This window comes from Arvicola amphibius, chromosome 18 (assembly GCF_903992535.2).
Source record: "Arvicola amphibius chromosome 18, mArvAmp1.2, whole genome shotgun sequence".
Taxonomy (NCBI): domain Eukaryota; kingdom Metazoa; phylum Chordata; class Mammalia; order Rodentia; family Cricetidae; genus Arvicola; species Arvicola amphibius.
In genome coordinates, this window is record NC_052064.1 from 29,191,190 (window position 1) to 29,203,453 (window position 12,264).

At 36.8% G+C, this 12,264-nt stretch overlaps 1 protein-coding gene across 1 annotated transcript in view; it reads right to left on the reverse strand.

The window, feature by feature from the left end:
- The window catches only part of Boll (boule homolog, RNA binding protein), a 69,394-nt gene that overhangs the window by 41,141 nt on the left and 15,989 nt on the right, over positions 1 to 12,264 (reverse strand). Inside the window, exons 4-6 of the mRNA XM_038315461.1 lie at positions 9,877 to 9,931; positions 7,876 to 7,951; positions 5,264 to 5,391 (exon numbers count right to left, since the gene is read on the reverse strand). Of these exons, the coding sequence (XP_038171389.1) occupies positions 5,264 to 5,391; positions 7,876 to 7,951; positions 9,877 to 9,931 (259 nt within the window). The remainder of the gene's footprint in view (positions 1 to 5,263; positions 5,392 to 7,875; positions 7,952 to 9,876; positions 9,932 to 12,264) is intronic.

Sequence of the window (12,264 nt, forward strand, 5' to 3'; positions counted from 1 at the left end):
ACCCCCAAATTACCTGTACTGTATCCTTGGGCCAGGGCATACAGCCTGCAAACAGCACAGTCCTCTATTAGCCTGACTTCGTTCCACCAAAGCCACTTCCACCTTACAAGCCTAGCACACCAGCAATGCTCTCTTCTGCTCCAAGTCTCTGTCCGTATCTGACACAGCTACCGAAAGAGTCCACACCCACACTCCACTGCAAAACTATAAACAGTATGAAAGCTCAAACCAGTACCCCCCTCTAAAGCCCAGTGGTCCTACAGAAATGCTTGCCAATGACATTATCTAGATGAGCTCCAGGATGAAGAATTTGAAAGAACAATAATTTCATCAAGGAATTCAAGTTTAAAGACACAAAAAAAACAGCTCAGCGAAATTAAGGAGAAAGAACTTAAGGAGAATAAACCTGAGTGATGGGCAAGAAAACACAGACATAAGGCTGACAGAAATGATGAAGACAGTCTGAGACTTAAAAACGGAAATTCGATAATAGAACAGCAAAGAGGACTCAAAGCTGAAATGAAATGATTGAAAACTCCAATAATAATCTAATTAGAAAAATTCAAAGGAAAGCTTACAAGTCAGAATGAACCAAGCAGAAGATGGACTATCAGGACTCAAAGATAAAGTAGATGACTAAATAAAATAGGGAATATAAAATAAGGAGATAAAAACAATTTAAATGCAGAAAGAAGCATACAGGAAAATGTGGGACAGACCACAAAATGTCCACAACTTAGAATTATAGGCACAGGTGAGTGAAAAGAATCCTAATTCAATGGCATGAACAGATCTTCAACAAGACCATAGAAGAAAACTAGATATGAGAGAGCCCAACACCGAACACCAAATAGATAGGACTGGGAAAGAAAACCCATGACACATCATAGTTAAGCACCAAGTATATAGAAAAAGAGAAGGATATTTTGAAAGCTGGCAAGAGAAAAAAACACCCACCATTATTTATAAGAAAAAAACCCATCAGAGTTACAGCAGATGAAAAAATTTGAAAGCCAGAAGAGCTTAGATTAAGGCTTTACAAGTTCTGTATGATCATGAATGGTTAACCTGGAATATATATATATCCAGCAAACTATGTGCAGTAGTTGAAGGAGAAAGACCAACTTACCAAATAAATCAATAGCCTAAACCATTTATATCCATCAAATTAACCTAAATAAAATTCTGGAAGCAATATTTTTGTTAAAGAGAAAGATGAGTGTAGCCAAGAGACGTGTAAAGAAATATGGAGTCATCATTACTAAAATCACAAGTACACAAATACCACAAAACCACACAATGACTATAATTAAAAACATATTTTCAATAACTTTAAGATGAGTGACCTTAAATCTTTCAGTCAAAAGACTAAGGCTGGTTAAATGTATCAAGAAACAAAATCCATCTTATCTGCTGTATGCATAAAACACTCCTTGGCTTTAAAGACAGGTACCGCCTTAGAGGAGAAGTATGGGCAAAGGTGGTGCTCCACTCCAAGAGGACCGACCAGGAAGCATGCAGTGATGGCTATCCTAGTATCTGACAGAACACATTCTGAACGAAAACTAATTAGAAGAGACAAAGGGGACACTTCATTCTAGTTAAGGAAACAGTTAGCCAAAACTACATTATTATCCAAAACATATATCCATAAAACTCTGGCACACCCAATGATAAAATCTGTAATACTGAATTTACCTGGATCTATGTTTTTTGTTTCTTTTGTTTTGGTTTGTTTTTCTTCAAGACAAAATGGCATCAGACTAATGGACTTGTAAAATTGTGAAAATAGCCATTTTACAAAGATCCATTTACAGATTCAATACAATCCCAATTAAAATTTTCATCTTGTTTTTCACAGAAATAGCTATCCTAAAATTCATATGAAACTATAAAAGACCCCAGGTAGCCAAAAATCTCCAGAGCAAAAAAGAATGATACTGGAGTCAATTGATTCTAGATTCAAGGTATAGTACAAGGTCATAGTAATAAAAAAACAATATGGTATCGGTCACAAACCAGACATCAACCAAGAAGAACAACACAAGACCCACACGTGAGCACATGTAACTTTAGCCATTTAACAGGTGACACAGATGCCAGAAGCCTACTCTGTGGAAAGTGATGCAATTTTCAACAAAGAGTGAAGGATGAAATTAGCCCCGTGACTATCACCTTTGCAGCAAAAACTAACTAAAAACTGATCAGAAACCTACATGTGAACCTGAAACACTGTCATTTCTAGAGAGAAACAAAGACGCGACATGACTGCAGGGAAAGTACTTTCTGAAACAGGACTCCGCTTCCTCCGAGAATTAGGAGCTACATTCAAAAGGTGGGACTTCATAAAACTAAAGCGTTTGGCTCAGCTAGCAAACAATGGGTGGAGAGGTAGCCCACAGAATGGGGCTTTGCCAGGTATACATTGGACAGAGAATTAATACTCAGAATATACAAAGAACTAAAAGTCAAGACTACATGGTAACATTGGCAAAATTGTGAAAGACTGATAATTTTAGATATTGTTCTATTATTTTAAATTATGTATATTGTGTATGTATATTTGTGAGACTGTACATGTGACCAGCAGCTGTCCGTGTAGAGGCTGAACAAGGACAACAGACATGCTAACATGAAGGGTGAGGAAGGCTCTGGAGGCCTTGGCCCTATGCTGGATTGGTTCCTAAACCATCAAGGCTTCAGACCTAAGTGGGTCTGGGGGAGCCTGACTGTTTGGGGTTAGCCTACGATGACGGAGGCTCGGAAAATGACCTCGGGACCTGGGTGCTTCTGAGGACGTCTGGGTCATACGAAGTCTACTGATGCTTCGGAAAGGTCAGTGAAATATGTGCCTTTTAAGAAAAGAATAACGATAGAAAGGGAATTTTATTAAGAAAAAGATAGACTACAGATGCATTCAGTCAAACATGGGATTTATGATCTGAAATCATGTAGTCTCACTCATTGGTTATGCCAATTATATTAGATTTGACTGGTCTTTCCAAAGCACTGTATGTATGTATGCATGCATGCATGCATGTATGTATGTATGTATGTATGCATGCATGTATGTATGCATGCATGTATGTATGTATGCGTGTATGCTACTGATGCCTACTCCAGCTGAGACAAGGGAAGACATTTTCCATGGCCTCTCTAGAAACCCAGGCCCATTCTACAAGGTTGACCTCTTAGCCCTCAGACCAAAGAGGAGCTGGATTCCCTACAGCTGGAGTTTGTGGGTGGTTGTGAGCTGCCACATGGGTATGCTGGCAAGGTATACACAAGGTATACACAAGGTCGGGTCCTCTGCCAGAACAGGACACATTCCAATCCTAACAAGTCATCTCTTTAACACCAAAGACTGTTTCTGCTTTTTTTTTTTTTTTTTTTTTTTTTGTAGACAAGGTCTCTCCACACAGCCAAAACTGGTTATTTTAAGAGCTGGCCCACACTGGAAAAACTGGAGCTTATAAAGCATAAAAAATACTTCTTCTCTTTTTGAAAAGCTTGAGTCAACGTGGAGTAAAAGACACATATAGTTTATCAATGTGAAAACTCTTATTTCTATGTATACATAGAATAATACTAAGAGGACCACAACATGTTTGACGTGATGTGGGCATGACCAGGGAGTACGTTTACAAGGGTCCAGATCATAAGCCCTTGATTGACTGAATGCATCTGTAGTCTATCTTTTTTAAGTGTCTTTTTAAACAATTGTTTTAAAATATTTACTTATTTATTATGTATACAGCTAGCCAGAAGAGGGCACCAGACCTCATTACAATGATGGTTGTGGGCCACCATGTAGTTGCTGGGAATTGAACTCAGGAAGAGGCAGTGCATTCTCTTAACCACTGAGGTCATCTCCAGCCAGTCTATCTTTTTCTTAATAAATTCCCTTTCTATCATTCTTTTCTTAAAAGGCAAGCCTCTTACTCACTGTAGATGTTGTTATAATGCTTTCTTTGAAGTGAAAACATCATCCAGGCATGAAATACACAATTCAACAAGGCAACGCCATGAAAAAATAGGAAAAACAAAGCCAGAAGTCCTTGCATAACAAAACGAAAGGTAAAATAGTCCTCATTTCATTCAGGGAACAATCTTAAACTAGTAACTATCCCAGGGACACATATTCATTTATCTGTTTGACTTCAACAATAAAGTCAGAATATTCTTATAGTGTTCCATTTAGTTGCTTAGTTAAATAGTTTTCTTAGTTAACTAAGCTGTTGAGAAGGCATTTTCAATTATTAAATAAAGCCAAATATACAAGTACAAATTATTAAGATATTGTTAAGGCAAATAAAATATATGACATGCCCATACCATTCAAATTTAGATTGAATTTCATATATAAATGAATAAATTCAGTTTTCAACAGCAGTTTAGAGGGATGTAAACAAAACTTTGAGAACCACTGTCCTAAAAGAGCTTACATACATACAACATCTGGCTGCTCCATACAGCCTTGATTGTGAGAAAAACTGAAAATGTCTATGACTAGAAGAATATAAAAATGATAGCTACCCAAAATAGAATACTATAAAATATTAAAATAAGTGAACAAATATATAAGGGTTAAAATAGTTTTGCTACCTTTTTATGTGTATTGGGTCCCTTTGAATTGGAGTTACAATTATGAGCTGTCAGATGGGTACTGGGAATTGAACCCAGGTCTTCTGGAAGAACAGTCTGTGCTCTTAACCACTGAGACACCTACCTAGCCTCTAGGGGTTAAAATAGTATTGTCTACAAAGTGTCAATAGCTTAGCTCTCAAAAATATAATATTTAACTTAAAGCCAGATTACTGATGCAGTGTTTAAAAACTCCCCAAGGTGCTCTCTATATTTGTTTGTAATAAGAATATAGAAAATAAAGATATTCTGAAGAAAGGATAAAAGGTATGAAAATAAGGAAACTACCTAAATTTGCCATATTTTATTTCCTCTTTGGAAAGAACTGAAATTAATATTTGTTAAATTTGGGGTAGTAGGGAGTGTAACTATATTTGTATTTGTTTGTGCTTTAACTGTCTCAGAATCAGGGCTAAAGGGACGGTTCAGCAGATAAAGGCTCCCAGGCCCCATGTGGTTCAGAAGCAGAGAACCAGCTCCTGAAAATTGTACTCTGACATCCACACCCACTGGCTGACACAAACAATACATAAATACGAAAAATTAATCAAATACATAAGAATAAAACAAGTCTTAAACATATTTGGGTAGAAACTTTTCTAAAATGAAAATTCCTTACAGGCCAAGACGGTGGGACAGAAGTGACCTCTGGAGTATGGAAGTAAGCCACGCCGTTGTGGTAAGTGTAAGGGTATCCAGTCGACGTGGTCAGATACATTGTTCCAGCAGCAGGCATTATACTGGAACCTAAAACAAAGCATAAACATCAAAGTCTTTAAGTCATAAACACACAAAATTTATTAATACATTTCAGAAAAATATTTTAAGATTTCTACATTGCTACAGTAAAAACTAAAATACTTAAAACTCTATGTATTTTAGTATCTTTGAGCAATCCATTTTATAACTTAATTCCTCAGAGTTAGATTACAGGGATTAACAAACAAGCATCTTTGCAATCCACCATACATTTTGTAGTAACCAAAGTTAACCAATGCTGAGTCAAAGTTAAAACACTTGTTAACTGCTGTCAACAAAACACTTCAGATGAACACAGTCCATAAACTGCTGACAGTGATTGGCAGTGACACAGTGACAGCCTCGGGTCACACCCAGCAGACACGGGATATGGCTAAGGCTACACAAAGCTAGCAGCTATTTTATAGAAATCTTCTTTAATAAACAAAACTACAGAAGTGCTTAATATAAAAAGTTAAAGAAAAAAAGAGTAAGTATTATAAAAATTTGAGGAAGGCATACACAAAAGTTATCTAATCCAAAGATTTAGTGATTGTTTTCTCTGATATTCAGGACACATGTGGTTTGACTAAAAAACACATGTAGTTAATTTTTTGTTTTTAGTTATATATTTTTACTTTCCATACTTTGGCTAATTTAAAATACTTCTATAATCACAAATACTTTTAATTAGACTTCTTTATTTAGCTATTTTAAGTGATATTTTCCTATAATTTTTTCTTTTGAATGTATGTTCAAGGGTGAAATACCTGGGTCTTTATTGTTCAATTTATATACAGCAAGGAAGTGGACTCTGCCTAGAAGCCCATCTGCAGATGAATGGATAATGAAAATGTGGGCACACATTCATATACACAGAAGGATTTTATTCAGCTGTAGAGAAAAAAGGTCATTTGACCCCCCCAGTGGGGTTGCAACACACAGGCTGAGAACCACTGACATAAGACAGTTTCTATAATATACAAAGAACAAAAAGAGTGGACACCACAAAAAAACCCAATTAAAAATGGGGTACAGAACTAAATAGAGCTCTCAGTAGAGGAATCTCAAATGGCCGAGAAACACTTAAAAAAGCTTCAACATCCTTAGTCATCAGAGACATGTAAATCAGAACTACTTCCAGCTTTCATTTTACAGCTACCAGAATGGCTGAGACAGACAAAAGCCAGCTCATGCTGTGCGGATGTCGAGTCAGGGACCAGTCATTCACTGCTGGTGGATCCACCGTCAACGCAAACTTGTACAAGAAATCTGTGTGGTGATTCCCTAGGAAGCTGGGGTGACTCTCGAGCATATACCCAAAGGACTCTCTCTGCATCCTACTCCAGAGACGCCTGCTCAACTATCTATGTGTGCAGCAGCTCTGTTGTAACAGGCAGGGCCTGCCAACAGCCTGGCTGCCACCCCAGATGAGTGGACCAACTGGCTCCTAACGACATTCTCCTGCTTCTTCAGCCATCCTCCTGCAGGAGATGGGGCTAACACAGAGATCCCTAACAGGACAATGCACTGGGTGACAGATTTTGGAACATCTGAAGTGGGATGTCTCCATCAGCTCTCCCACCCCTGCCATCTGGGCTCAGGAGCTACGTAGAAGAGGAGGAGGAAAGACTCAAAGAGCTACGTGGGGTGAACTGACACCAAAGGAACAGTGTGAGACACCAGGGAACTGATGCACATTGTGAATTCACAGACAGTGGCAGCAATCAAGCCAGGCAGGGTCCCAGCACTGAGGCGAGGAAATGGTAGGGAGCTCCTACCCCTAACCAAGAAGCTACCTGCAGCTGACAACTGCTTATCAAGGAGAACCTTGCTTTCACCAATGGCGTCTCACTGGGCGTACAAACCACTCCTAAGACTAGGCCCCATGCCCAGGAAATAGCTGACACAAAAGGAACGCAACTCTATTTCTGTAGATTTTTTTGGCCTCATATTGTTCCATCTGAACATTTTTTTTAAAAAAATACTCATCTTTTACTTGTATGTTATAGTTTTTAACTCTTGTTTTTATTGTTTTGTTTTTGTGTGTTATGTTACTTGTGCCTTTTCACTTTTTTAAAGATTGTTTTTAAAATTTATCTGTCTTCTAAAGAGAGAGAAAGAAATAAGGGGTGAGGTGGATGGGTGGGGGAGGATCTGGTTAACTGTGTTCAGAATATACTGTATGAATTTTCAATAAAAAGAAAATGTTATTATGAAACACAATTACTTTTTATGCTAATTAAAAAATTAAGTATATTTTCCTTTAAAAACCATAATTAAATAGAATATATGTAACATTGTTCATGCATATTTCCCTTATACCTCAAGCTAAGATATGTTAATTTCTATTAAAAATAGTTATATGACTACAACTTTGTTAAAGTAACTATTAAATAGAGAAACAGTATTTTAATAAAATGTCTAGAATAGTCTAATAGTTCAAAAAAGGATCATGCAAATATTAAAAATACATTAGTTCTCAATACATACGAGGAATCCCTATTTGCTGTTTTCTTATTGCTGGACCAATGTTCAGTTTCTTATCTTTGTAATTAAGTTTTTCAGCCTAAAATAAAGGAAAAAGCCCATCACCATGATTTATAAAAATCATTTGACATCATGATTTGTAAAATTTGACACCATGATTTGTAAAATCAGTGAAGAAAAACCAGTATGAAACTAGAAGGACATTATGTGACAATTTCTTCTTTTTCAAAATACAGGCTTCATGAGTTCCAGACTCCCTTCAAATCTGGCATATTATCAGGTGACATTGACGCTTCTGATCCTTCTGCCTCTACTTCTCAAGTGCTGCAATTGAGGGATGTGCCACACTGCCTGCTTTATGTGGTACTGGGAATCAAGTATGTTACGAAAAAGATGGTCTGAGATCAAGTAAGTGTCTTTATCTTGGCTCTACTGCTGTGCATCTCGGTGCTTGTCATAATCATCATCAGTTGCTGACTGTGTTTGCATTCAGGTAGTCTCTGAAATTCATGTGCAATACTAACCACTAAGTTATTTCCAGGTTATTTGCGGTATTATACAGAAAATGCGAGTAGTTAACAAAAGCACCCTGTTAGAGCAAAATGGTTTTTTTCTTATTCTAGCTATCATATTATATTAAAAATGTCCTTTTTAAGATATGTTTTTCACATTATGTGTTTTTTTTTAAACAATAAAATGGCTCACAGGTGTTGAAGTTCTAGCTAATGTTCCTAAGCACATGAAGATTGTTCATTGATTTTATGGAGAAAATGTGTTGTCATGCTTAATTCAGGCATTATAGTCCTATTGGCCATGAATCCAATGTCAATAATTATTACTAAATTTTTTTATTACAACTTAGATATGAAGTGTCCATTCCCTCCACAAAGTGTTGATGTGCTGAATGCTCTGTCCCAAACGACAGATCCAACCATAGGAGGTGACCACAGGATAAGGGATCGGATCTAACAGATCGCTGCTGAGTTAGTAACCTGACGCATTATTGGACATGACGGGACTTCTAAGGGCAAGGCTGAGGTGGAGGAACAAGCCATGTCTGCATATTCCTGAAAACCAGCTCTTCACAGATCCCGTCCTCAGCCACCTCTGCTTCCTGCCACTCAGGGTCATAGGTCCCGCCTGCCTGTGCCCCCAGCACAGAGGCAGTGACTGCGAGCTGGAGCCTGTGAGCCCCTGAGCTGACATCATCTTTCCGTCTTCCAAGCAGCTGCTCCGAGATCTCTGTGACAGGCAATACAGGCTTTGAGAACACAATTTCTTTAAGCAGCAACACATGAAACCAGGTCATATGTTAATTTACTGGCAGCAATACTGGGACTAGAGGATTTTGAAACCTTATCTTGTATTCCAACTAGGAACACCAGAAGTTCAGTACCCACTAATTAAGTTTTATGGTGACTTTATAGAATAAAAAAAACTATTAAGGGTAAGAACTGACTGTGTATGATTCAATACTACATAATTAAATGACATTTTTCTAAAAAAGGTTAAATGTTATACTTGCATATTTTAAAAGATATCAAAGTGAACTACAGGCTACAGATACAGACACTTTATTAAAGAATGTTACTGATATATGTAGTTTTTCATAGGAAGGAAATAGTATCAGGTAATTGTATTCTAGTAATCAACATTTGTAGTATTCCTTAGAAAATTACAAAAAAAACATTTACACATCACAGACACACATTCTTAAATCACTAGTTTAAGGAAATAAAATAAAATACACTATAACTTAACAACCATCCTCACGTAATGACTTGGAATGTATTGTTCTTCAGACTGTTTCTTAGGGGTCAATGGCAATCTTATGATACACACACACACACACACACACACACAGGAAATCTTACGATACAACACAATCTGCATAGATAGATATATGTAGATCACTGGCTTGTACTCTAATTATTATATTATCATAAAAGGTTAGTTTTAAAGAAAGAAAGTCCAAAACAGAAGTTAAATACACAAATTTCTTACCTCTTGTAAGATTTTTTGTGCATCTTCTTGAGTTTCAAAAGTGATGAAACCATACCTAAATAAATGCATTAATTATTAATACTTTCTTAGAATATTAGACCCAGGGTCTGCAAGTTTTTTTAACCCCTGAACTACATGCCTAAAACTGTGTTAACAGTTTACTTTCTAAGTCTTGCCACTGTGGGTGGCTGCATCAGCATGTGCACCACAGATTAATGCCGTCATCGAGCATAAAGAACTCGGGAATACTCAGTTTCAGCGCTGTGATGCACTCATGTTCTGGCTTAACAACTGGGATGCAGAAGGTTTCAGAACAGTGCAGTCATCTTTGGCTTCTTTCTTTCCCCGTCCTCCAGTGGATGAAACCCACTTGCATACAAGGCAAGAGTTTACCACTGAATACATTTTTATCCCTGTATTTCCTTAAAGAAACAATAAAACCCAACTAGCCGGCAGCCAACCAACCAACAAACTTATAAAAATAACATGTCTACCTTAGAGGAATCAAAGTAGAAAAATGTCAAAAAAAGTTTCAAAACAAAATTTCTTATATGTCTTTATAAATCCATCATTAATTATTGTTACAATAAACTAGTGATATAACTATGTAGTATATTAGTATATCCCAAACATCAATAAATGCAACTTAATTTTTTTCATATTTGATTTTTACATGCAAATAACCCCAACAATCAGGAAGCTGATGCAAAAAGAAATCTGAATTCCAGCTCAGACTGTGATACACAGCAAAACTGTTTCTAAGGTTTAGAAAGAAAAGGAAAAGAAAAAAAAAGATACATGTATATGCCATTCTCAAAATGCTAAACTATAAGAAAAATAAATATTGCTAACATGTATGAGTCCTGTTTAGATATCAAATAATGTTAAACACTATGATTATCATTTTACAACTGATAATTACTGGATAATAGTATTCCTTCTTGTTAATGTTTATCTTGTGCTGGGGGTAAGAAAGGTCCTCATTCATTCTGTGTAAGTGCTCTACTACCTGGCTACATCACTAACATGAAAGAAACTATTTTCCTAAAGAATTAAATTTTCTTACTTGTTTGTCCAAACATTAAATAATTATTTTAACACTAATTTTTGGTATAACACACAACCCAGTGGAAAATGAATAGAACACAGGAGAGAATACAGCTTGTTTGTGTGTAGGTTATTATTCTTCTTGAAATGTCTTTACCCAACTATATTGGTCTTTTAATTGATTTTTAAAAATAATAGGTTTCATTGTGATATTTTATCTATTTTTTTCCAAGAACAGGGAGGGATTCTCTGTATAAAAGCCCTAGTTGTCCCGGAACTGACTTTATAGACCAGGCTGTCTCAGACCCACTGCGGTCCACCTGCCTCTGCCTCTGCCTCTCAAATGCTGGGATTAAAGGCGTGTTGTTTTTTGCTCTTTTTATCCCTTGGGGGGGGGCCACCACCCAGCTCCCAAATACATACAGAGGCTTATTCTTATTTATGAATGCCCGGCCTTAGCTTGGCTTATTTCTAGCCAGCTTTTCTTAAATTATTCTGCCTACCTTTTGCCTCTGGGCTTTTACTTTTCCATACTCTATGCACTTTTCTTCTTGCTCTGTGGCTAGCTGCGCAGCTGGGTGACTGAACCCTGGGGTTCTCCTCCTTATTCAGCCCCTTATCCTCTCCTGCCTTGCTATTGGCCATTCAGCTCTTTATTAGACCAATCATGTGTTTTAGACAGGCAAAGTAACACAGCTTCGCACAGTTAAAACAGAAATTATTTATGAGTGTTTTGCTTGCATGAATCTATGTGCCTGGTGCTCACAAAACCCAAGGAAGGTGTCAGATTCCTAGGCGGAGTTTTGGGCGACTGTGGTCCTAACGGGCTCTAGGAACTGAGTCTGGAGTTCTCTGATGGAGCAGCAAGTGACCTCTCTGAGTCTTCTCCAGCCCCATTCTTGCTGCTTCTTACAAACCAATTAAGTTTTTGTACCTCACTGTTGCTGTTACACACTGGTTTATTTTTAAAAATATTATTTATGTTGTGTTGTCTACAAATTAATTTCTTCTATTTTCTAATTTGGTGAAATATAAGTTTTAAAAATATACTCTAATAATTTTCTGAATTTCATTGATTTCTACTGCAATCACTTCCTTTTTCTCTCTAATTTTGTTAATTTGGGTCTTCTCTTTTTTGGTTAGTCTGGCTACTAACTTATGGATCTTGTTTATCTATCCACAGCACTTTGTTAAATTGTTTTTTTTACTTCCATTTTATTAACTTCTGTCCTGATCATGATTCTTTGCTTCTATTGACTTTTTTTAGTTTGTTCTTATTATTTTCAATGGCTATAAGATCCATTATTATTTATCTGAAATCTGGTCCTATATGTTCATATT